Source organism: Myxine glutinosa, chromosome 13 (genome assembly GCF_964187855.1).
Source record: "Myxine glutinosa chromosome 13, kmMyxGlut1.1, whole genome shotgun sequence".
Lineage (NCBI taxonomy): Eukaryota > Metazoa > Chordata > Myxini > Myxiniformes > Myxinidae > Myxine > Myxine glutinosa.
Window position 1 is genome coordinate 10,261,344 of NC_136273.1, and position 26,840 is coordinate 10,288,183.

The window sequence follows — 26,840 nt, forward strand, 5'->3', positions numbered from 1 at the left end:
TTTCGAAACTCCCCTCTAGCCCCTCCCCTCCAAATCCCCCCCCCCTTGCACCTACACTCCGAAACTCCCCCCTTGCCCCTACACTCCTAAACTCCCCCCGTGCCCCTCCACACCGAAACTCCCCCCTTGCCCCTCCACCCCTAAACTCCCCCCTTGCCCCTCCACTCCTGAACTCCCTCCTTGCCATTCCCCTCCTAAACTCCCCCCTTGCCCCTCCCCTCCAAATCCCCCCCTTGCCCCTCCCCTCCAAATCCCCCCCTTGCCCCTCCACTCCTAAACTCCCCCATTGTCCCTCCCCTCCTAAACTCCCCCCTCACTCCTCCCCTTCAAAACTCTCCCACAACCTCTCCCATTCAAATCTCCCCCCATACCATTCCTCTCCAATTCTCCCTCCTCCCCCCTCCTCCTCAAAGCTGCCTCCTCCTCACTTCGTCTCCCTTCTATCTCATACCTCCACCCCCCCCCCAATCTTCTACTTTCCTCTGCCCCCCCTCAAAGAACCCCTCACTGTGCCTCATCCCTTCACCATCAAACCTTTCATCCTCCTCATCCTTCCCTTTCTTGGAACTCTTCTATAATCTCTGACACACTATCAACTGCTCTTCCTACCTCCCCCTCTCATCCTTCATCTTACCCTACTCCTCCCCTCCCCTGTCCTGTACCCGATGCTCCCCCTCTCTCTTCATTAACGGTATGGACCTCAAACATCCGGGGCCTTCGCTCAAACCTGACTGATCTCTCCATACAGGTTGCTTCTGACAATCCAGACTTGATCTGCTTAACAGAGACTTTCCTCCTTCAAGATGTCTCTCATTCCTTAGTATCTCTTCCTGGTTACTCCCTCCTCCGGTATGATAGACCTGAGCCTCGTCCTGGTGGTGGGGTGGCTATCTTTATCAAAAACTCTCTTCCTCACTCTCCTTGCACTGCGCTCTCTCCTCCTCACCCCCAGGAGTACCTCTGGCTACGGCTTCCTCTCCGCTCCCACCTTTTGTTCATATGTGTTCTGTACCGTCCTCCAAACAGTGATGACTCCATTTACACTTCACTGTGTGACAACATGGACCAACTTCTATCCACTCATCCCAACTCTCTCTTCCTCATATGTGGTGACATCAACTGTCATCATGCCAGCTGGTTGGGTGTGGGTTCCTCTCTCACCAGTCATGGCACCTCAGCAAAGGACTTCTGTGACTCACTGGGATTGACACAATCTGTCAATTTCCCGACCCGGATCTCAGCCAATGGAGTATCTTCTCTTCTAGGCTTGGTTATGACAAACTTCCCTGCTAATGTCTGCTGCTCTTCTTCTGCTCCAATCGGTTCTTCTGATCATGTGCTTGTCAAAGTGGACATTTCTCTGGCCATTCTCAGAGAGCCTCCTCAGCGTCGACGAGTCTGGCATTTCACTCAGGCCGACTGGGACGGTCTTCAAGCAGCCATCAATCGTCTGGATTGGTGTCCCATCTCCACTGCCTCTGACATCAATTCTTCCTGGGAATTCTTCCAAAGCAAACTGCTCTCTCTCATGCACAGATTTATCCCATCTCGTCTTCAGTTGTCTTACCCTTCCTCCCGTCCATGGTACACTGAATCTTGTGGTGAGGCAGTTGCCCTGAAACAACTTGCCTTTGCCTCTTGGAAGGCTAATCCAACTGAAGGCAATCTCAGTTCCTTCCACCAAGCTCGGAACAAGTGTGTGTCTACCCTCAGGAGTGCCAGGAATCACTATCTCTCCACACTGAAGAATGAACTCTCAAACCTGTCTCCTTCCTCCATATCCTGGTGGCGTCTGGTCAAATCCGTTTCTGGTGTTTGTTCCGCCTCCATCCCCTCCCTTACCTCAAATGGCCACACAGTTGACATCGCACGTGACAAAGCCGAATGCCTCAACTCTGTGTTTGCCTCAAAATCTTTAGTCCCAAACCCATCTCTCTCTGTTCTCACCTTTCCCAGTCGAACCCAACTGCTCCTGGACTCTGTGTCCTTCTCTCCTGACAAGGTGGAGGATTTTTTGTCTAACCTCGACTCTGATTCTGCAACTGGACCAGACGGCATCAGCCCACGGGTCCGAAAATCCTGCTCTGCCGCTCTATCTCACCCTCTCTTTTGCTCAAGGTCATCTGCCAGCATCCTGGAAATCAGCAAACATTACCGCTTTACACAAAAAAGGTGCAAAAACAGATCCTTGCAACTACAGACCAATCAGCCTGCTCCCAATTATCAGCAAAGTCATGGAATCCATCATTGCCTCTGATATGAAATCTTTCCTCTTCTCCAATGGCTTGATCTCTGATCATCAATTTGGTTTCAGACCAGGTCACTCTACTCTGGACATGCTGCTTCTGCTGTCTCAACAATGGATGGAGGTCCTCAATGCCAAACAGGAAATCAGAGCTGTCTCCCTTGACATATCACGTGCCTTCGATACGGTCTGGCACCCAGCTGTGCTCACCAAACTCTCCTCCTATGGTATCCATGGAAATCTCCATGCATGGCTTGCGGACTTCCTCTCTGGTCGTAGTCAACGTGTGGCCCTGAATGGATTTCTCTCATCTCCCCTTCCTGTTCAGGCTGGAGTTCCCCAAGGCAGTGTTCTGGGCCCTGTGCTTTTTCTGGTCTTTATCAATGATCTCTCCGACTCTCTGGAAAATCCTCTCTATCTTTTTGCTGATGACTCCACTCTCTGCTGCTCCATTCCTCTTCCCTCAGATCAGCAGTCTGCAGCCTCCTCACTCTCTGAAGACTTGGACAAAATCACAGACTGGTCAAACAAGTGGAACATGTCTTTCAATCCTGACAAATCTCACACTCTTACTATGTCTCTCCGAAAAGATCGACTGGACAACCCTCCCATCTACTTTCTCAACAATCCTCTCCAAGAAGTTCTGTCGCTCAAGCTTTTGGGTCTCACTATCTGCCATGATCTTTCTTGGGAAAACCACATTTCCAAGCTGTCCTCCAAAGCCAGTCGCCGACTGGGCATCCTCCGTCGTGCGAAGTCCTTCCTCGGCACACTTGAGCTCCTCACCACATACAAGGCTTTCATCCGCAGCTCAATGGAATACTGTTCTCCCCTATGGGCCAGTGCTCCTGCCTCACACCTAGCTCGGCTTCACGCTGTTGAAACCAAAGCTTTCAGAATTATTGGAATCTCCCGCGATGAAGCTATCTCTGAGGGCCTATCACTCACTCACCGCAGGCAGGTAGGTGGTCTTTCTGTCTTCTTCCGACTCCTCTCCGGCCTTGCACCCCCCGCTCTCTCTTTGCTCTGTCCCCCAAATATTCCTACAGGTCGCACAAGATCTGCCAGCAACCCTCTTATTGTTAAACTGCCAAAATCTAGGCTCTCTGCTCACCTTCACTCTTTTATTCCCCTTTTCTCCCGCCTCTGGAACAAACTCCCTCACTGCCTTCAATCCCACTCCTTCCTCCAGGTCTTTAAAACAGCTGTTCACCACCATCTCTGATCTTCCCCCATCCAAAACCTTGATCTTTTCTACCCCCGCTAATTCACCCCAGATCCACCTTGTTTGAAATTCCAACTTCTTTGCTGGAAGTCCGGGCAGTGTCCATATGTTTTATACCTCTCCCACCCACCCCCCCTTCCCATGCCTCCCCCTTCCCATGCCCCCCCCCCCCTCCAAAGCCCTCTCCCTCTCACAGATCTCTCGATGTCTCCATGTCTCTCGGTCCCTGCTCTCAAATGTTGTGTTTGTGTCCTTCCCCCTCTCTCCCCATCTTGTCTACCGCTCCCGATGTTATATGTTTTATGTGTCGGTTTGTCTTTCTGTGTGATTAATCTTCGCTCTTTCATGAGCCTCGATCTTGTATACAAACAAAAAAAAAAAAAAAAAAACAATCACAGGTGGCATGGCAAAATGTACGGACAGGTGCATTTGATGATTGGCTTCACAGTCGGGTATACAAGGGTTGTTGCGTTCTGTATCAGTGGAAAACAACTGCTGCACGTCTCCAAAAGTTATTGCCGCTTCCTCTGGAGATGGTCTGTCAACTCGACAATGCTGTTTGTCATGGAGTGGTGACTTTACGAAATTACGGCATGAAACAGCGTGCTATGTTCGGCAGTATGGCATCACTCAAGGTCAGGTGTCAAAGATCCTGAAACGAAATGCTCAGAGGGGTGTCCCTACTCCAATACCGAGGCCAGGACGTCCCCGCAGAACCACAAGGAGGGATGATCGCCAGCTGCACCGGTTAGTCCGCAATGGCCATACCAAGTCAGCTAATCGGCTTAGGGCTGAGTGGCAGCAACTGACAAATGTGCCTGTATCCAGAAGGCTACTCAACCAACGACTGGTTCAAGCAGGCTATCATGCCAGGCATCCCCTGAGAAAGCCACGCCTGACCAGACAACACCGCCAGCGCCGATTGCAGTGGGCCAGGGAGCACCGTCAATGGCAGCCAGGACACTGGAATCACGTGATCTTCAGTGACGAGTCTAGATTTCTGGTCTATCGTCAAGATGGCCGCGTTCGAGTGTGCAGACAAGTGCATGAAGCCTGCAACAAAGATTGTATAGTGCCAAGAGTCCAAGCTGGAGGTGGTGGGGTGACCGTTTGGGCTGCTTTTCATGCAGGGGGCAAAACTGACCTGGTTGTTCTGAATGGAAACCTGAACCAGTTCAAGTACAGGGCCATTCTGGAAGAAACATTGCTTCCATTTTCTCGTGCAGCCTTTCGAGGAAACTTTGTCTTCCAAGATGACAATGCACAGCCTCATCGTGCTCGCATGATCCAACACTTTCTTGCTGACCATGGTGTAGAGCATATGGAGTGGCCTCCAATGTCCCCGGATATGAATCCGATAGAGAACTAGTGGGCAGAATTAACGCGTCAAATCGACCACTTGGACCAGCAGCCAACCTCTGTGCGTGAATTGCAGCAGGCTATTGTCACTGCATGGCAAGCGATTCCTGTCCAAACCTTGGCAACTCTCGTGAACAGCATGCCTCAACGTGTACGTGCTCTCCTGAATGCTCGTGGGGGTTACACGAAGTACTGAACTGTAATTTTACTGTCCGTAATCCCAGTCGTAATTGAACTTTTGTTTTTGTTAAAAAATTTTTTGGCTAATGTGCAAAATAAAGAGATACTTCTGGAAAACGTACAGAAGTTTAACACAGTACTGTCCATGAATTGAGTTCGATATCAGTTTACATCACTTTCAAGGATCAATTTATTTGTTTCGAAATGTCAAATGTGGTTTTTGTTTCTTTTAAAGGTCACATTAACAAAATCTATAATAATTTCAACATAATTCCAATGAACTTTTGGTTCTAAGACATCTTGAAAAGTAAGTTAACCCCCACAAAAAAAATAATCCATATTAAATGCCAAGTCTGTATATTATGATGCAAAGATAAACTGATTCGGTTTTGGGGTCATGAGGTCAAATATCAGAGGTCATGTTAAGTTGCAATTATTTCGTTACCGCGATAACTTAAGAATGGCTGAAGGGATCTTAGTCAAACTTGGTGCAGGTATGTTTACTGAGGTTAAGATGAACTGATTTGATTTTGGGGTCAAGAGGACAAAGGTCAGAGGTTATTTTAAGTAAAAGTTATGTTGCCGTGCCAAAGGAGAGATCTCGCGAGATCTTGCGGGGGAGGTCACGATTTTTCGAAGCTGTCCTGATCTTCACGCACGCTCGAAGTTCAGTAATTATTCACAATTGTATTTTTGTCGAAACTGTATTTGGCTTACGTGTGTGTACCTAAAGTGCGTCCCTTGGAAGAAGTTTCATACTTGTATATAATAGTCGAGTATTTTGTTCTGCGGTAATTTGTGGCCTCGTTCTTGAAGATTCCTACCTTGAGGCTTGTTTTCTCCCAGTGGTCGATTGTGGTCCTTCTACTTGTTCTCTCAGTCGTTTCCCAGTATTTTCACCCCATACTTCCTTGTTTAAATTCTAAACTAAAAAAAATAAAATAATAATAATAATTTTTCGTTTGTTTGTTCTGCGACCACGTGTTTCACCCCCATTCACCCCCATTTTCACGCCATTCCCCAGATCTGTTTTGCCATGTTCTTTTTGCTGACATATTTTGCCCTGTTCACGTGACTCGTGGTTGTTACTCTCGTCTCCTTTTTCCTGTTGGTATTTTTGTGAATATTGGATTGTTCTTCACGGTTCTGTTTAAATATGTTTAAACTTTCCCCTGCAGTGTTTTATTCAGTGGTATATTACAACATGCTGTTTTTCTTCCTATTTAAAAGGCTTTTTTCAATTTCCTCTCCAACTCATTCCACTTCAAAAAAATATTCAATCTCTTATAATTCTAAATCACTACATGCTCTAAATTCAAATTCATTCCACCCCTCTATCGTTCTTAAACGGATCTCTAACTTGAAAATCACAATAAACCCAATTTGTTATCAATGTTCGTCTTTCATTAATCATCCACTTTTTAAACTCCCCCCTTGCCCCTCCCCTCCTAAACTCCCCCCTTGCCCCTCCCCTTCTAAACTCCCCCCTTGCCCTTCCCCTCCAAAACTCCCCCCTAACTCCTCCACCTCAAAACTCCCCCCCTACCCCTCCCCTTCAAATCAACCCCCCCCCCCCGACCACCCCACTCCAATTCTCCCCCCTCCCAGCCCACCTCCTTCTCAAAACTGCCTCCTCCCCACTTCTTCTCCTTTCTATCTCATACCTCCATCTCCCCCAACCTTCTACATTCCTCTACCCCCCCCTCAAAGAACCCCTCACTATGCCTCATCCCATCACCATCAAACCCTTCGTCCTCCTCATCCTTCCCTTTCTTGTACGTCTTCTGTATTCTCTGACACACTATCAACTGCTCTTCCTACCTCCCCCTCTTATCCGTCATCTGACCCTACCCCTCCCCTCCCCTCTCCTGCACCCGATGCTCCCCCTCTCTCCTTATTAACGATATGGACCTCAAACATCCGGGGCCTTTGCTCAAACCTGATTGATCTCTCCATTCAGGTTGCTTCTGACAATCCAGACTTGATCTGCTTAACAGAAACTTTCCCCCTTCAAGATGTCTCGGATTCCTTAATATCTCTTCCTGGTTACTCCCTCCTCTGGTATGATAGACCTGAGCCTCGTCCTGGTGGTGGGGTTGCTATCTTTATAAAAAAAACCTCTTCCTCACTCTCCTTGCACTGCCCTCTCTCCACCCCAACCCCAGGAGTACCTCCAGCTACGGCTTCCTCTCCGCTCCCACCTTTTGTTCATATGTGTTCTGTACCATCCACCAAACAGTGATGACTCCATTTACATGTCGCTGTCTGATAATATGGACCAACTTCTATCGACCCATCCCAACTCTCTCTTCCTAATATGTGGTGATTTCAATTGTCACCATGCCAGTTGGTTGGGTGTGGGTACCCCTCTCACCAGCCATGGCTCTTCAGCAAAGGACTTCTGTGACTCATTGGGACTGACACAATCTGTCAATTTCCCGACTTGGATCTCAGTCAATGGAGTATCTTCTCTTCTAGACTTGGTTATGACAAACTTCCCTGCAAATGTCTGTGGAGTATCTTCTCTTCTCGACTTGGTTATAACAAACTTCCCTGCAAGTGTCTGCTGCTCTTCTTCTGCTCCAGTCGGTTCTTCTGATCATGTGCTTGTTAAAGTGGACATCTCTCTGGCCATTCTCAGAGAGCCTCCTCAGCGCCGACGAGTCTGGCATTTCACTCAGGCTGACTGGCACGGTCTGCAAGCAGCCATCAATCATCTGGACTGGTCTCCCATCTCTACTGCCTCTGACATCAATTCTTCCTGGGAATTCTTCCAAAGCAAACTGCTCTCTCTCATGCACAGATTTATCCCATCTCGTCTTCAGTTGTCTGACCCTTCCTCCCATCCATGGTACACTGAATCTTGTGGTGAGGCAGTTGCCCTGAAACAACTTGCCGTTGCCTCTTGGAAGGCAAATCCAACTGAAGGCAATCTCAGTTCCTTCCACCAATCTCGAAACAAGTGTGTGTCTGCCCTCAGGAGTGCCAGGAAGTACTATCTCTCCACACTCAAGAATGAACTCTCAAACCTGTCTCCTTCTTCCAAATCCTCGTGGCGTCTGGTCAAATCCGTTTCTGGTGTTTTTTCCCCCTCCATCCCCTCCCTCACCTCAAATGGCTACACAGTTGACACCGCACGTGACAAAGCCGAATGCGTCAAATCAGTGTTTGCCTCAAAATCTTGTGTCCCAAACCCATCTCTCTCTCTTCCCACCTTACCCAGTCGAACCCAACTGCTCCTGGACTCTGTGTCCTTCTCTCCTGACAAGGTGGAGAAGTTTTTGTCAAACCTCGACTCTGATTCTGCAACTGGACCAGACGGCATCAGCCCACGCATCCTAAAATCCTGCTCTGCCGCTCTATCTCACCCTCTCTCTGTTCTTTTCACCCTCTCTTTTGCTCAAGGTCATCTGCCAGCATCTTGGAAATCAGCAAACATTACTGCTTTGCACAAAAAATGTGCAAAAACAGATCCTTGCAACTACAGGACAATCAGCCTACTCCCAATTATCAGCAAAGTCATGGAATCCATCATTGCTTCGGATATCAAATCCTTCCTCTTCTCCAATAGCTTGATCTCCGATCATCAATTTGGATTCAGACCAGGTCATTCTACTCTGGACATATTGTTTCTGCTGTCTCAACAATGGATGGAGGTCCTAAATGCTAAAGAGGAAATCAGAGGTGTCTCCCTTGACATATCACGTGCCTTCGATACGGTCTGGCACCCAGCTCTGCTTACCAAAACTCTCCGCCTATGGTATCCATGGAAATCTCCACGCTTGGCTTGCAGACTTCCTCTCTGGTTGTAGTCAACGTGTGGCCCTGAATGGATTTCTCTCATCGCCCCTTCCTGTTCTGGCTGGAGTTCCCCAAGGTAGTGTTCTGGGCCCTGTGCTTTTTCTGGTCTTCATCAATGATCTCTCCGACTCTCTGGAAAATCCTCTCTATCTCTTTGCTGATGACTCCACTCTCTGCCGCTCCATTCCTCATCCCTCAGATCGGTAGTTTGCAGCCTTCTCACTCTCTGCAGACCTGGACAAAATCACAGACTGGTCAAACAAGTGGAACATGTCTTTCAATCCTGACAAATCTCACACTCACTATGTCTCTCCGAAAAGCCCGACTGGAAAACCCTCCCATCTGCTTTCTCAACAATCCTCTCCAAGAAGTTCTTTCGCTCAAGCTTTTGGGTCTCACTATCTGCCATGATCTTTCTTGGGAAAACCACATTTCAAATCTGGCCTCCAAAGCCAGTCGCCGACTGGGCATCCTCCCTCGTGCGAAGTCCTTCCTTGGCACACCTGAGCTTCTCACCACATACAAGGCTTTCATCCGCAGCTCAATGGAATACTGTTCCCCCCTCTGGGCCGGTGCTCCTGCCTCACACCTAGCTGATACTTCACGCTGTTGAAACCAAAGCTTTCAGAATCATTGGAATCTCCTGCGATTAAGCTAACTCCGAGGGCCTTTCACTCACTCACCGCAAGCAGGATGGTGGTCTTTCTATCTTCTACCGACTCCTCTCCGGCCTTGCTCCCCCCGCTCTCTCTTTGCTCTGTCCCCCAAATATTCCTACAGGTCACACAAGATCTGCCAGCAACCCTCTTATTGTTAAACTGCCAAAATCTAGGCTCTCTGCTCACCTTCACTCTTTTATTCCCCTTTTTCCCACCTCTGGAACAAACTCCCCCACTCCCTTCAATCCCACTCCTCCCTCCAGGTCTTTAAAACAGCTGTTCACCACCATCTCTTATCTTCCCCCATCCAAAACCTTGATCTTTTCTACCCCTGCCAATTCACCCCAGATACACTTTTTCGAAATTCCAACTTCTTTCCTGGAAGTCCTTGCAGTGTTCATATGTTTTATACCTCTCTGACCTCCCCCCAAGCCCTCTCCCTCCCACAGTTCTCTCGATGTCCCTGCTCTCAAATGTTGTGTTTGTGTCCTTCGCCCTCTCTCCCGATCTTGTCTACCGCTCCCCTTATTTTGTGTTTTATGTGTTGGTTTGACTTTTTGTGTGATTAATGTTAGCTCTTTCACGAGCCTCGATCTTGTATACCAAAAATAATAATTTTTGAACACGCTTGGTATAAGTATATACACGACATGGCCCAAAAGTATGTGGACACCCAAACATCTCATTCCAAAATCATGGGCATGAATATGGAGTTGGTCCCCCTTTTGCTGCTATAACAGCCTCCACTCTTCTGGGAAGGCTTTCCACTAGATGTTGGAACATTGGTGAGGGGATTTGCTTCCATTCAGCCACGAGCATTCCTGAGGTCGGGCACTGATGTTGGGCGAATAGGCCTGGCTCGCAGTCGGCGTTCCAATTCGTCCCAAAGGTGTTCGATGGGGTTGAGGTCAGGGCTCTGTGCAGGCCAATCAAGTTCTTCCACACCAATCTCAACAAACCATTTCTGTAAGGACCTCGCTTTGTGCACGCGGGCATTGTCATGCTGAAACAGGAAAGGGCCTTCTCCAAACTGTTGCCACAAAGTTGGCAGCACACAATCATCTAGAATGTCATTCTGGATGATTTCCCTTCACTGGAACTAAGGGGCTGAGCCCGAACCATGAAAAACAGCCCCAGACCATTATTCCTCCTCCAACAAACCTTACAGTTGGCACTATGCATTCAGGCAGGTAGCGTTCTCCTGGAAACCGCCAAACCCAGATTTGTCCCTCGGACTGCCAGATGGTGAAGCGTGATTCCTCACTCCAGAGAAGGTGTTTCCACTGTTCCAGAGTCCAATAGTGGCAAGCATTACACCACTCCAGCCGACGCTTGGCATAGCGCATGCTGATCTTAGGCTTGTGTGCGGCTGCTCGGCCATGGAAACGCATTTCATGAAGTTCCCGACGAATAGTTGTTGTGCTGACCTTGCTTCCAGAGGCAGTTTGGAACTCGGTAGTGAGTGTTGCAACCGAGGACAGACGATTATTACTTGCTTCAGCACTCGGTGGTCCCGTTGTGTGAGCTTTTGTGGCCTACCACTTAACGGCTGAGCTGTTGTTGCTCCGAGACGTTTCCACTTCACACTAACAACACTTACAGTTGACCAGGGCAGTTCTAGCAGGGCAGAAATTTGACGAACTGACTTGTTGGAAAGGTGGCATCCCATGACGGTGCCACGTTGAAAGTCACTGAGCTCTTCAGTACGGCCCATTCTACTGCCAATGTTTGTCTAAGGAGATTGAATGGTTGTGTGCTTGATTATATATACCTGTCAGCAATGGGTGTGGCTGAAACAGCAGAATCCACGAATTAGAAGGGGTGTCCGCATACCTTTGGTCATGTAGTGTATGATGCAAAGATGAACTGATTGGATTATGGCATCAACAGATCAAATGTCAGAGGTCATGTCAGGTAAAAATGTGATACTTGAGAACAGCTGAATGGATTTTAATCAAACTTGGTGCAAGTATGTATTATGATGTTATAATGTGGGTGGAGGCATATCGGTTGACATTGAATAGTTCTAGTTTTTCAGTTTGTTGTGTTGCAGCCTGAATTTGAAATGGATTAAATTGAGATATTTTTGTTTCACTGATCTGCACACAATACCCCATAATGTGAAAGTACAAAAAAATTTTTTTATAAATTTTTACAAGATGACAAAAAATGAAAAGCTGAAATGTCTCAAATCAATAAGTATTCAACCCCTTTGCTATGACTATCCAAATTGAGTTCAGGTGCATCCAATTTCCATTTATCATCCTGGAGATGTCTCAACAACTTGATTGGAGTCCACCTGTGGCCAATTCAACTGATTGGACATGATTTAGAAAGAAACACTCTTTTCTGTACAAGGTCCCACAGTTGACAGTGTATGTCAGAGCAGAAACTCTTCCATAAATTTCAAGGGACTGTCTGTAGAATTCTGATATAGAATTGTGAGAAGTCATAGGTCTTGGGAAGGGTATAAAACAAGTTTCTAAAGTGATGAAAGTTCCCAAGAGCACAGTGAGCTCCATCTTTCGGAAATGGAAAGAATGTGGAACTACCCAGACTGTTCCGAGAGCTAGCCTTCCGACCAAACTGGCCAACCGGGCAAGAAGGACCTTGGTCTGGGAGGTGATGAAGATCCCAATGACCACTCTGACAGAACTACAGAGTTTCTTGGCTGAGATGGGAGAACCTGCCGGACGGGCAACAGTCTCTGCAGCACTCCACAGATCAAGGCTTAACGGAAGAATAGCCAGACAGAAGCCACTCTTGAGAAAAAGGCACGTCTGTCGTTTGCAAAAAGGAATGTGAAATACTCTAAGAGCATGAGGCAAAATATTCTGTCATCTGATGAGATGAAAATTGAACTCTTTGGCCTGAATGCAAAGCACTATATCTGGTGGAAACTGAGCACAGCTCATCACCCATCTTACACCATTCCCTACCGTAGAGTATGGTGGTGGCAGCATCATGCTATGGGGATGCTTTTCAGCGTCAGTTATTGGGAGATTTGTAAGGGTAGATGGTACAATGAATGCAGCCAAACACAGGCAAATCCTTGAGGAGAACCTGCTTCATAGAACAAAAGACCTTAGACTGCGGCAAAGATTTACGTTGCAACAGGACAATGACCCCAAGCATACAATCAAACCAACCCTGGGATGGCTTCAGAAGAACGTGAAAGTCAAAAATTGATTGGACAATTCACCGGAAAGACAGACCAAGCATGCCCAGCCAAAGCCCTGACTTAAATCCCATTGAGAATCTGTGAATATACTTCAAGATTTCACCGACGTTCACCATCCAACTTGACAGAGCTTGAGCAAATCTTTGAGGAAGAATGGGAGAAACTCCCCAAATCCAGATGTGCAAAGCTGATAGACATACCCAAAAAGACTCGAAACTGTAATCTCTGCCAATGGCACTTCTATGAACTATTGACCTAGGGGGTTGAATACTTATGTAAATTTGATATTTCTTTATTTCATTTTCAATTATTTTGAAAAGTTTCTGAAAATACAATCCCACTTTGACATTACAGGATATTATGTGGAGATCAGTGACAAAAAAATGTATATGTGTGTGTGTGTGTGTGTATATGTATATATATATATATGTATATATATATATATATATATATATATATATATATATATATATATATATATATATATATATATATACAGTGGAACCTTGACTTACGAGTTTAATTCGTTCTGTGACCGAGCTCGTAACTCAAATTGCTCGTTTCTCAAATCAAATTTCCCCATTGAAATGCTATTAATCCGTTCCAGCCCACCAAAAACCACACCAATTTTTTTTTAAATATACAGTATATATAAAAATATCTCGCGCTTTATATTTCACCTGTATGCAGCATACAAGTTGGCAGGATGGCCTGGACTGGAGGTACGCACACTTGACTCTAAAGTCTAAACTGTCCAGCCTGGGTTTGAATCCCGACCCAGCTATAACCTGTCATGGGTGAATCACAGGCAGGGTGATTCATCAATGTGTGTACCGCTAAACTGGGCGCCCCGTTTGCGTCCCATTAGTTGTTGGATGTTAAGGATCTCACCGTGTTTTCCACAAAGAGAAGGCGAGCTATCGCCGGCACTCTGAACAAGTTGTGGCCTGGCATGCTCTTCTCCTCTGCCGTTATATACGTCCTCCTCGGCACCTCGCTCATGTTTTTCGACGATTGCGTGTTTTATATCCAAGCACAAGTTTTATATAAAACACGACGATTGCGTGTTTTATATCCACAAGTTGTGGCCTGGCATGCTCTTCTCCTCTGCCGTTATATACGTCCTCCTCGACACCTCACTCATATTTTTCGACGATTGCGTGTTTTATATCCAAGCACATCATCCTCTTCTTCTTCTCAGTACCGTGTTTTCCACAAAGAGAAGGCGAGCTATCGCCGGCACTCTGAACAAGTTGTGGCCTGGCATGCTCTTCTCCTCTGCCGTTATATACGTCCTCCTCGGCACCTCGCTCATGTTTTTCGACGATTGCGTGTTTTATATCCAAGCACAAGTTTTATATAAAACACGACGATTGCGTGTTTTATATCCACAAGTTGTGGCCTGGCATGCTCTTCTCCTCTGCCGTTATATACGTCCTCCTCGGCACCTCGCTCATGTTTTTCGACGATTGCGTGTTTTATATCCAAGCACAAGTTTTATATAAAACACGACGATTGCGTGTTTGATATCCACAAGTTGTGGCCTGGCATGCTCTTCTCCTCTGCCGTTATATACGTCCTCCTCGACACCTCGCTCATGTTTTTCGACGATTGCGTGTTTTATATCCAAGCACATCATCCTCCTCTTCTTCTCAGTACCGTGTTTTCCACAAAGAGAAGGCGAGCTATCGCCGGCACTCTGAACAAGTTGACGGCAGAGATACTGTACTTGCACGGCAAGATAACCACGTGACCGGAACCCACCTGGCGGCGTAAACTCAAAATAACCAACATGCGAAAACAAAAATGCAGCGCTATACGACAGAGATACTGTACCTGCACGGCAAGATAACCACGTGACCGGAACCCACCTGGTGGCGTAAACTCAAAATAACCAACATGCGAAAACAAAAATGCAGCGCTATACGACAGATACTGTACTTTCACGTCAAGATAACCACGTGACCGGGTGGCGAAAGCTCGTAACTCAAATCTCGGCTCGCATCTCAAAGCAATAAACCGCCCGAGCGACGGCTCGTATCTCGAAAAACTCGTAAGTTGGGGCACTCGTAAGTCAAGGTTCCACTGTATATATTGTTGCGGAGATGAGGACTGTATTTTTTTGATTGTGTTGTATTGTGGTAAATTGGTGTGAAGTATTATTATTGTTGTTGTTATTCTGTGCCTCCTGCCTCCGGAGCTATGTAAGGACCAAAAGGGCGTCCCATAGTCCACAAGCATACACGTCAGCCAATCATAGAATATCCATGTTCGATAGTTATATCTTATTCTGTGTTTTAGGATAAGGCTGTGTCTCCCATTAATTGAAATACTCCATTGCACCAGTGAAAGAGAATAGATCCCCCCTTTCCTTCCCATCCCCAAAAATCTCCCTTTCCCTCCCCTCCAAAACCTCCATTGACCTCATATTACATCCCCTCTCGTCATTGCCGAGCCTCGATTGCTCATATTACCTCCCCTCCAATAACCACCATTGACCTCATATTACCTCCCCTCCAATAACCGCCATTGACCATGGGCTTTGAGTCGGAGAAGAAAGGCGTGTCTCCACCTCGTCAGAGGGGAGGAGGGGCGCGCCCGCCCGTCGTCATCCAGGGCGGAGCCCGAGGGTCGCGCGACCAACCAGGGCCGAGGTGAGCACCCCCGATGGGCGTGTCCAAAGCGCCGGGGGCGTAATCGCTGGAGGCGCTATAAAAGGCGCAAAAACGGAAGTGGTCAAAGAAGGAGAGAAGGGTTGTTGAGAGAGAAGAGTTGGTTGCGGAAGTTGGTTGCAAAAGGAGTCGGTGGTCAGTTGGTTGCGGTGAGGAGTCGGTGGTGAGGAGTGAGAGAAATACGACAGAGTTGAGGGTTTGGACCAGACAAGTCCGGGGAACGCAGCGGACGGCGGCCGCAGCAGCCAGACCACCCAACCGCCAAAGGGGGCCTGAACGGCGGTTTGGAGCAGGGCCGAAGAGGAACGGCGGCTGCTGAACGCGCCGGTTGTGCTGCATGACCCCCCTTGGACCTCCCTCCCCCTCCAGCCATCCACATCCTGCCATTTCAGCAATTCCCCGCGTGAGTCAGCGTTTTGTTTGTTCTGTCCCTGGGTATTTAATTAAGTCTGTAGGTAAGCTAAATTTGCACTGTGTCACCTGCGTCTTGTGCTTGTAAATAAACGTAATTGTTTCTTTTTGCTTGTGTGTAAATAGTAGGAATAAATGTAGTAGTATTTCAAACCTTTCTTTGTCTTCCTTTTTCCTCTTGCATTGCGTCGTTTCTGTCTTTTCCCTCATTGAGCAGCTAGGGTGCGATACGGCCAAAGTCTGGGTGAATCGGGTGAGTTTTGTTAGGTCGCGGTTTTACACCACCGCTCGGTCTATAACATCTTAACCGCGATCTGTAACAATTGGTGTCTGGGAGTGGGATTCGAGGCCCGAACCAAATTTTTAAAACGAATAGAAAAAAAAAAATTTGGTCAAAATTTGGAGCGGACGAAATTTGTTTTGTTTTATAAAGTAAAACCCGAATTTTGAAATCGCGCCATGGCTGTTCAAGGCGACGGGATGCCGGTGGGAGAGATAGAGGGGTTAGAAGTAACCCAGGACTTCGGGGAAGAAAGGGAGGAGGAAAATGGCAATGTGGTTGCGGGAATATCAGGCGCGCAAAATGGCGCGCTCGCGCACGTGGTTGAAGGGTCCCAAAATAGCGGCGCCGCGGAGGGCGAGCCCGCGATGGCGGCTGGGGACGCTGGGCAAACCGGGTTTGACCTCAGATTATTCTTGACCCAACTGATGGCAAAAATGGATGCTCAGGGTGAGCGATTGGAGGGCCAAATGGGGGTAATGAGGGACGAAGCGAGGGCTCAGAGTGAGCAATTGGGGGTAATGGGAAACCAAATGGGGGTAATGAGGGACGAAGCGAGGGGTACCGGTGAGGGGTTAGACAACGGGATAAAAGAGGTAAAGAATGGGTTAAAGGGGGTGGAAAACAGAATGGCTGCCCAGGAGAATCAGTTAGAGGGGGTGAAAAATGGGTTAATGGGGTTAGAAAATAGGATGGAGGACAAATTGCGGGAAATAGGGGAACAATCCGCCCGGGAAATCGAACAGATGGGGAACCAGATGGAGGAAATACGACGAGGGGTGAGTGAGGAGGTCTCGGGGCTACGCGAGGAGGTAAAGCGAGGCGAAAAGCGTATCGAGAAAGAGGTGAGAAATAATACGGCAAAGTTACAAGGGGGAATAGAAGATCTGACGGAGGAGGTGGAACAGCTGACAGAGGGACAAACGAAATTAGTGAAGCAGGTTCAAAGGAACACTGCAGTACTCGGAGGATTAAAGGCGACACAAAAAGAAATTAAAAATGACTTGATAGCGACACAGAGGCAATGTCAGATGGTACGGGAGGAACTGACAATGAGGGTGGACGAGGTGACAGAGATAATGGAGACAAAGGACCGGCAGGTGAGGATGCACATAGAGACGGTCACGGTAGCCTTAGAGGACGAACTTGAGGAGACGCACCGAGAAATAAAAGAGGTTAAACAAAAATTAGAGGAAGTGGGAGAAGAGGTGAGTGAAATTAAGAAGGGACGGACAGAAACTAAGAGAGAAATCCAGGAGGAGGTAATGGAATATGTGCAAGGTCGGTGCTCAACTCATGATGTGATGCTCACTAACCAAATAAAGAGTTTGCAGGTGGCAAAGGAGGTGCGGAGACGAAGTACGGAGGTGGGTGGCAATGTATATGATGTGAGGAAAGCTTCAGTCGGCTTGGGGATTGGTTTGGATCCGGGTGTTCGTGAAAGGCCGTTGGTGAAGTGTGCGACAGGTCAGGTGTGCGAAAAAAGAGGTGTGCGAGAATGTCCGACCATGGGGTGTGTGAGGAAAAAGTGCACGCCGAGGAGTGAGTGTGCCGTCAAGAGTGAGTTGGTCGAAGCGCGTGTGCGAGGGAGCACAGGGAAGCGCGGTGTGGTGAGTGTTACGGAGGAAGTAACGAAAAAGTGTGCGCGGGAGGACGCGCGAGAAAGGTGTGTAACGGACGGGTGCATGAGGAAAGAGTGCGCTGGCGAGAGTAAGGGTGAGTGCGCGACCGAGAGTGGAGGTGAGAGTAGTGAGAGTGAAACGGAGCGTGAGTTGGTCATGACAGGTGAGCGAGGATGTACACCTGGAATGGAAGGATGCACACCTGGAATGGTAGAGCGTGTGTGGGAATGCACACTTGAGTTGGTCGTGAGGCACGCGGTTGGGTGTGCGGGTGAGAGCACACCTGTGATTGTCACAAAGGAGGTGACCGAGAAAGAGGCGCGAAGAGGTGTGTTGGTGAGGTGTGCGAGCGACGAATGTGTGCCAAGGTGTTCGGTGGTCAGGTGTGTGACCAAGTCGGTGAGCGGAATGAGTGTACCGAGGTGTGTTAGAGAAGGTACGACCAAGAGCATGGAAACGGCTGCATGTATGAGCATGAAAGGGGTAGCGTATGCATGTAAGCGTCCAGGTGAAGCATCGATGGTAACCGGGTTAAAGGTTAGAACGACTTATAGCCGACTCGGGCCCTCGGTGCGTGCCGGGCTTCGCGTGCCGCGAGAACCAGCGGGGATCCGAGCCACGGCGGGTTCGAAAGGACCGCCGTGCGCGATCCACGCTGGGCCTCGCTTGGAACGGCCGCGTCCGGGCTCCACTAGGCGGAGCGGGCAGCTCGATAGGAAGGGTCGTCATGGCGACCACTTTTTGTTGAGACGTGCCGGCAGGTCGAGATCGGGACATTGGATGGCTCCACGCCGAGGTGGTGCGTGGGATCTCGGCCCGGGTAAGCCCCCGTCCCTGCCCCGAATGCGGGACGGATCCAGCCGCTGGCACAAAAGAACCCGCGTTCATTGCTCGGCTGTACGAAGCCGGGCTGTAGACGTGAATTGGCGCACCGAGAGGATGTAATAAGTAGACGGACTGTGATGATGATGGTAGTGATTCGATACGAAATTTGTAATAGTGGGTAGAATTGGCAGTAAATAGAAAATTTTTGACTTGTGGAATCTGGACGAACAAAATTGATAGTGAGAGACCCCCGATGTGGTGGGATGGCAAATCCACCATCCCTCACAGGTGGGGCAAATGCGCAATAGCTTATGGGGGTGATGGCAGTGAAAACTAGCCCGGGTGGGTTAGGATATGGTGTGTAGGGATCTAGCGAAGATGACATTAGGTAACGTTAAGTTTAGTTAGTGACTGATACCTGTAGTGGGGACGCAGGTAGTTTAGTGTGGATGATAATGACGTGGGAGCGCAATAGTTTAAAGGGACGACTGGGAAGCGCAAGTTTCAGAGGGGAGTAGTTAGCTGAGATGATGCCGTGCGTGTGAGGATTGAACAGGTGAGAATGGAACAGGTGTGATTGCACAGGTGTGCAACTGAACAGGTGTGTGGAGCAGTGTATGAGGGAGTAGTGGTGATTGTGTGTTGTGTTGACCAACTGGTCCAGGAAGAGGAGGAGGGTGCAGGTGGCGCCAGGTAGGATTGCACAGGTGTGCAACGACAGGTGAATGAAAGACAGGTGTATGGAATAAATGGTATGGAGTATTGGAATGGATGGTCGTGGAGTGAGTATGGTGGAAATTGTGGAGTGGAGTGGATGGTGCGAAGGTGTGAATGGGGGAAGAGTGGACCCCCATCACGGATACCCGGGGCGGGTAGTGTAAGTGTTAGGTAGAGGGCACAGGTAAATTGTGGTTGGATATTGGCATCTGTGGTGCGGTTGGAAGAATGATGTTTGGATGGGTGCATTAGTGTTGTGGAAATGGCTGGGCGTGTAGCCTGTTAGTGTGTGTAGTTGGTTTGGGCACTCCACCACTGTAAGGATGTCGGCCAGGTGAGGCCGCAGGTGGGCTCTGGGAGCCGGTAGTAGTTGTTGTGGATGGGGCCCGAGGATCCGGAGGACGGACCCGGGTAGCCCAGTGCCAGAGGGCACCATGGGGTGACAGAGCCAGGAGAGGGGCTGCCCCCAGTTAGATAGGTTAGGGTGAGGAGCTAGGTAAGCTCGGGTGGCAACTACAGTGGTGGAGGTGTGCAGGTGGGTAGACCTGTTGGGAGAGCTACACGTCGCGGCCCAGAAATTGTGCGAGGGCACCAGGAGATGAATCGGGGGAGTGAGACCCCAAATTGAGAAGCACCACAGTTTGGTCAATGGGGATTGGTTGTTAGAACCCATAGTGTAAGTGGCCAATGGATTGGCAGGGAAAGACCCCGGGTAGTGTAAAGTGTGTTAAAGTCATTTAGAGGATAGTTAGGATGAAGGATCTCCTCGCACCATCTGCACCCACTCACCTGAGGTGACAGGTAACTCCACACCATGCCATGTTTTATTATTTTTTATTGTGCAAATGTTTGGAATGTGAGACGCATCATGACGTGGGTGTGACATTGTGCGTGATTCCATCTCTCCCTCCTTATGAGGATTGATGATGAATTTGGTGATGGCAAATTTTGGATAGAGGGATTGTGGTGACGAATTTGGTATAGAGGAAATATGGGGAAGACGTGACAGTAGTGACAAATTTGTAAATGTGTAGATTTTTGTACATATGGGGTGAGGGCAAGGGTAGGTGACAGGGGGGTGACGTACGGTAGGGACGAGCTTTCTCACTTCGCCCTCCGTACGCATTTCGCCTTGCATTGCCTTATTGATGTGTACCCTTGTGACCTTACCCCTCGCTCATTTGTCTATCCCCTTTTGTCTCCCACATGACCTGTGCGCCGTTGGGCGCCGAGGGGAGCGTGCGTGGGTCGGCCATTGTGCGCCCGAAATTCCCAGAACCAGCTGTCTGCATCGATGCACCACATTATGGACCACATGCCTGTGGCCGAGCACCACTTATGGACCCCATGGGTTGGGGCATGGCCCCTCTGCTGGAACCGGCCATGAGGGCCCGAAATCTTGCTGGCGGACCTTGGCCACAGGGCACCGATGCCCCACAGGTGAACCACACTAGTCGGCCCTGTGGGCCATAAATAAATAAAAATGGACACGATGGGTGCATTTCATTTTATGCTCAAATAGGCCGCCAGTAAGAAAATGAAAGGAAATGACAACATCTGGAAGAAAGTAATAGCCAGCAGAGGGAGCCGAAGAGCAAGAGACACCTGCAGGGTTAGGGGTTGTTGGTTTATTTTTTTATTGATGAACGGTGGTGACTGCACTGATTGGTGCTTGAGGGTGTGTTGGTGCGTTATAGGTGCTTTCATGGTGCATTGATGCAGAACAGACTGTCTCCCCCCAGAAAGAACAATTACAGGTCCTGGGTTAGTTTTGTAAATAAAAATAGCGTCAATTGTAAATAATGCTCCCCACCGTCAGTGTATAGCTTGAAGACCATTCTGCAATTCGGTTAACTGTGGGCGTAAGTCTGTTAGGCAGGGTGCAATGGAGCAGCGGGACACATTTATTATTGTTTTAAAACTGTCGCACTCAGGGTCAGGTTAAAAATAGAGGGAACTACACCTACGTGTCACACTAAAAATAAAAGTTGTAGGCCCGGGACATGCCTAAGAGGAGGAGGGTGCAGTGTTGCGGAGATGAGGACTGTATTTTTTTGATTGTGTTGTATTGTGGTAAATTGGTGTGAAGTATTATTATTGTTGTTGTTATTCTGTGCCTCCTGCCTCCGGAGCTGTGTAAGGACCAAAAGGGCGTCCCATAGTCCACAAGCATACACGTCAGCCAATCATAGAATATCCATGTTCGATAGTTATATCTTATTCTGTGTTTTAGGATAAGGCTGTGTCTCCCATTAATTGAAATACTCCATTGCACCAGTGAAAGAGAATAGATCCCCCCTTTCCTTCCCATCCCCAAAAATCTCCCTTTCCCTCCCCTCCAAAACCTCCATTGACCTCATATTACATCCCCTCTCGTCATTGCCGAGCCTCGATTGCTCATATTACCTCCCCTCCAATAACCACCATTGACCTCATATTACCTCCCCTCCAATAACCGCCATTGACCATGGGCTTTGAGTCGGAGAAGAAAGGCGTGTCTCCACCTCGTCAGAGGGGAGGAGGGGCGCGCCCGCCCGTCGTCATCCAGGGCGGAGCCCGAGGGTCGCGCGACCAACCAGGGCCGAGGTGAGCACCCCCGATGGGCGTGTCCAAAGCGCCGGGGGCGTAATCGCTGGAGGCGCTATAAAAGGCGCAAAAACGGAAGTGGTCAAAGAAGGAGAGAAGGGTTGTTGAGAGAGAAGAGTTGGTTGCGGAAGTTGGTTGCAAAAGGAGTCGGTGGTCAGTTGGTTGCGGTGAGGAGTGAGAGAAACACGACAGAGTTGAGGGTTTGGACCAGACAAGTCCGGGGAACGCAGCGGACGGCGGCCGCAGCAGCCAGACCACCCAACCGCCAAAGGGGGCCTGAACGGCGGTTTGGAGCAGGGCCGAAGAGGAACGGCGGCTGCTGAACGCGCCGGTTGTGCTGCATGACCCCCCTTGGACCTCCCTCCCCCTCCAGCCATCCACATCCTGCCATTTCAGCAATTCCCCGCATGAGTCAGCGTTTTGTTTGTTCTGTCCCTGGGTATTTAATTAAGTCTGTAGGTAAGCTAAATTTGCACTGTGTCACCTGCGTCTTGTGCTTGTAAATAAACGTAATTGTTTCTTTTTGCTTGTGTGTAAATAGTAGGAATAAATGTAGTAGTATTTCAAACCTTTCTTTGTCTTCCTTTTTCCTCTTGCATTGCGTCGTTTCTGTCTTTTCCCTCATTGAGCAGCTAGGGTGCGATACGGCCAAAGTCTGGGTGAATCGGGTGAGTTTTGTTAGGTCGCGGTTTTACACCACCGCTCGGTCTATAACATCTTAACCGCGATCTGTAACTATATATATATATAGTTACATATATATATATATAAACATATATATATATATATATATAATATTGTTGCGGATCTCGGGTTCGTCGATGTACTAAGGGGGGTTTATGCCCTGCTCCTCCTCAAACTCCCGGTCCACTGAGACCGCCGTCCACGACTAAGTTCGTGGTTGACGGATTGCTGAGCAATTCCGATCGCCAATCTCCCAGTCACGCTTAGAGTTTGAACCACCTTTAGAGGCCATTTTTCCCCGCAGAGTGGGGGTTGGCCTTTTTCGAGCACCGCGGTCCCCTTTTTGAAGCAATGTTTTATGGCCGGATGCCCTTCCTGCCGCCAACCCTGTTAGTCACCTCTTGCGACACACAGGGAATTACCAGTGAGCCGGTACTCAATTTGCCGACTTCGGAAGGATGACAGGCTGAGTCAACCCCCCTGGTATTAATTCAGCGATCGACCGGGATTCGAACCCAGGATCCTAGGATCCCAAGCCGGAAGTCGAAGCGTTTACTGGTCAATATTCCAAATACCTTCAAGACATGTGCCGGGAGAAACCGGGTACCGAACCCTCGCTTCCACACACCTTATTCAATTGCGTGCCGACGGATTTGCACGGTGTGGAAAGCGGCTATCTGACGTGATTTTTGATCCGAAGGTCCGAATTTTGTCAGGTCCGAAGGACGAACCGCCGTCTCGAAGTCGGCACGGATGAACTTAGCTCAGGTGGGACAAGCTGCCACGCAGGCAGCCAAACTTCGGCTCAGGTGAGTCGTGGGAGAAGCCAACGCTTGCAGGTCAGCCAGATGGCACAAGGGATCGGCGCAGAAGCGATGGGTGTTGACGAAGAACACAAACGCAAAAGACGTGTCGTGGGAGCTACGAAAAAGCAAGCGAGGTCTCGTCATGGGCGTGGCGAAAAGGGCAAGAGCTCAGGTGTGTCCTCTGCGCCGCAAAATCCAAGGCAAAGAGTTCAGAACAGGATGTCGTAGCGCAGCAAAATCCCAAAGAAAAGAGAGGTCGTCCTGTGCGCAGCGAAATCCAAAGCAAAGAGAATGATAATGCGCTGGACTGGGGTTTTATCAGACCCGCCCACACCCTTCAATATGTTCCAGAGCCTCCCATTGGCTGAGGCTTGTCCCATCATGGCGACGGGTCACCGGGGCTGTGCTTTTGGCCACGCCTTCCTGCTCATTAAAAATGGCTTCCCTTAACCAACGAGGGTTTGAAATCCTGTCCAACTTCACCGCATATTGGTTTTGATTACTGCACAATGGGATAGGGCTAATCTTTACATTCAATAGAAAATAACTAACTACTGCAGGCTGCATGTTGTCGTGCAATTTAACTATAGGGGGTTTGCCTTTATGGCACAACCGCAACAATATATATATATATATATATATATATATATATATATATATATATATATATATATATATATATATATATATATATATATATATATATATATATATATATATATATATGTCTGTATCAGCTTTGACTAATCTATATAATCTTTGACTATCAAATATATAAAAACAGGATTATAACTAATCAATTGATATATGTGGGGAAATTACACGCCAAGACCAGGAATTGAACCCAGGTCCTCTGTTGAACCGTAGCAGGGCTCTGCCATCTGTGTTATCTGGGAGACCTTGGCCAAGCATGCAATTTTCTCACACATACAGTCATGTGAAAAAGTAAATACACCCCATGTAAAGTTTTGACTTTTTCAACATATTTCAACATACAGCTATTTGATCTTCATTTCAACAATATTGATAGATAAAGGTGATATAATATAACAAATATCATGAAACATTTACATTTTGTAGTCCATTGTATAATTTAAATAAACATAAATGCAAATTTCGCATGTGGAAAAAGTAAGTGCACCCTTGGCTCTAATAGGTGGTATTGCCCCCTTTGGCAGAAACAACCTCAAGTAGGCGTTTCTTATAATTGTCTACCAGTCTCTGACATCGACTGGGAGAAATTTTTGCCCACTCCTCCATGCAGAATTCTTTCAGCTGTACGATGTTTGAGGGGTTTCTTGCATGCACAGCTCGTTTCAAATCCCCCCACAACATCTCGATGGGATTTAGATCCGGGCTTTGACTTAGCCATTCCAGAACCCTCCATTTCTTTCTTTTCAGCCATTCCTTGGTGGATTTACTGGTATGTTTAGGGTCATTGTCATGTTGCAAGGTCCACCTTCGGTTGAGCTTCAACTTCCCGACAGATGGCCTCACCTTATCCTCAATCACCCTCTGATACAATGAAGAATTCATAGTGGATTCTATGATGGTGAGCTGCCCAGGCCCTGATGCAGCAAAGCTGCCACAAACCATAATATTTCCACCACCATGCTTTTCAGTTGGTATCAGGTTCTTGTGGTCAAATGCTGTCTTTGGTTTTCGCCAAACATGTCTTCTGGTACTGTGGCCAAATAGCTCTACCTTTGACTCATCTGTCCAGAGCACATTGTTCCAGAAGTGCTGGTCTTTGCCCAGGTGTTCATTGGCAAACTTTAGTCTTGCCCTGATGTTCTTTCTGGACAGCAAAGGTTTCCTCCTGGCACACCTCCCATGTAGATCAAATTTGTGCAGCCTCTTTCTAATGGTAGACTCATGCACTTTGACATCAACAGTGGCAAGAACTACCTGTAGGTCCCCTGATGACATTTTGCTGTTCTTAGAGACTTCTTTCAGCATCTCGCGGTCTGCTCTCGGGCTGAACTTGCTGGGGCGGCCTGGCCTGAACAAGTTGGCAGTTGTTTGGAATCTTCTCCACTTGTAGATGATCTTCCGGACAGTGGAATGATTGATTTCAAATTGTTTGGAGATATTTTTAAATCCCTTCCGAGACTCATAGGCATCTATAACCTTCTTTCTGAAGGCCTCAGAGAGCTCTTTTGATCTCGGCATGGTGACGCCGCACACTTCAACAACAAAGAGCAAACCAAACGAAATGTCTGAGATTTAAACAAGACAGGTTCCTCCAAGATCCTCTCTAACGATGTTCTAATCATTTGCACCTGAGCTGGTGCACCTGATTCTAATTTTAGGTATTTGTAGTGATAAATGTCAGGGTGTACTTACTTTTTCCACATGCGAAATTTGCATTTATGTTTATTTAAATTATACAATTGACTACAAAATGTAAATCTTTCATGATGTTTGTTATATTATATCACCTTTATCTTTCAATATTGTTGAAATGAAGATCAAATAGCTGTATGTTGAAATATGTTGAAAAAGTCAAAACTTTACATGGGGTGTACTTACTTTTTCACGTGACTGTATAATTGCCACTCTCTTTCCATGACTGCATCCGGGGCACTCGCTTGGGTGGTTAGGCCAAAAACGATATAAAGCACGATATTTCAAAACGTGGATGGATTATGACAAAATTAGGTGGATGGCTTGGTTAGGTGATAAGAAAAAGCTGATTTGATTTTGGTTATGGCCCAGATCCAGATCCGGCATATCGGTGGAATACAAAACGTAAACTGTTCAGCCTGGCTGAGGGGTATGCACCCTACCGAGTGCCGTTCTAGTTCCGTAAGGCTCTCACCAAATGTCTCCCTCCTAAGGCAAGTGCCGTTCTCGTTCCTTAAGGCTCTCAACAAGTGTCTCTCCTAAGGCAAGTGCCGTTCTCATTCCGTAAGGCTCTCAGCAAGTGTCTCTCTCCAAAGGCAAGTGCCGTTCCCGTTTAGCCTGTCCGTGAGTTGAGGAAAAAGAAGGAATGATGATTTGAATGAGCAGATGCCTTTATTTATCTGGGGACCAAATTGGCACTTGGTTGATTTTTGCTATTTCTTCCTTAAGTCCCCACTGTCTTGTCTACTCTCTCCAGTATGTCTTTTCAATACCAACCATTTTCACTGTGTTTCATTCAGAAAAAAGATGAGCGGACAACGGAAAGTTTCGTCACCTTTACGGGGTTGCTTTTCGGGAATTCACCGGAAAGACAGCACCAGTTCTATCTGCAGTACATTGATGAATGGTGTGCACATTTTGTTGCCTTCTGAATCCAGTGTTTATTGCCTTACCAACACCATAATAATTAATTAATTTAACCATTCTCGTACTCACAATACCATGTTGATCGGACACTAAAGTCTCATTCCCGTGTGCAACCGTTGTTGGTTGCTGATGCGGTGTTTCTTTGACCAGGAGCATGATGGTCTTAGCCATGGCCATGTCTGTGGAGGTCGCAGTCATTGCTCGGCAGAAAGGGAACACAGTAAGTATTGACTCTTTTCTTCTACTCATTTACTCCAATATGTAAAGCCTGGTGTTGGCTTAACGATTAAGGTGGCTGCTTTCAGATCTTAGGG

General features: G+C 47.9%; 1 protein-coding gene across 4 annotated transcripts in view; it reads left to right on the top strand.

The window, feature by feature from the left end:
* The window catches only part of NUP214 (nucleoporin 214), a 156,193-nt gene that overhangs the window by 37,798 nt on the left and 91,555 nt on the right, over window positions 1–26,840 (top strand). For all 4 annotated transcript variants that reach the window (XM_068133742.2, XM_068133744.2, XM_068133743.2 and 1 more), the window contains exons 8-9: window positions 26,400–26,506; window positions 26,677–26,746. In XM_068133742.2, the coding sequence (XP_067989843.2) occupies window positions 26,400–26,506; window positions 26,677–26,746 (177 nt within the window). The remainder of the gene's footprint in view (window positions 1–26,399; window positions 26,507–26,676; window positions 26,747–26,840) is intronic.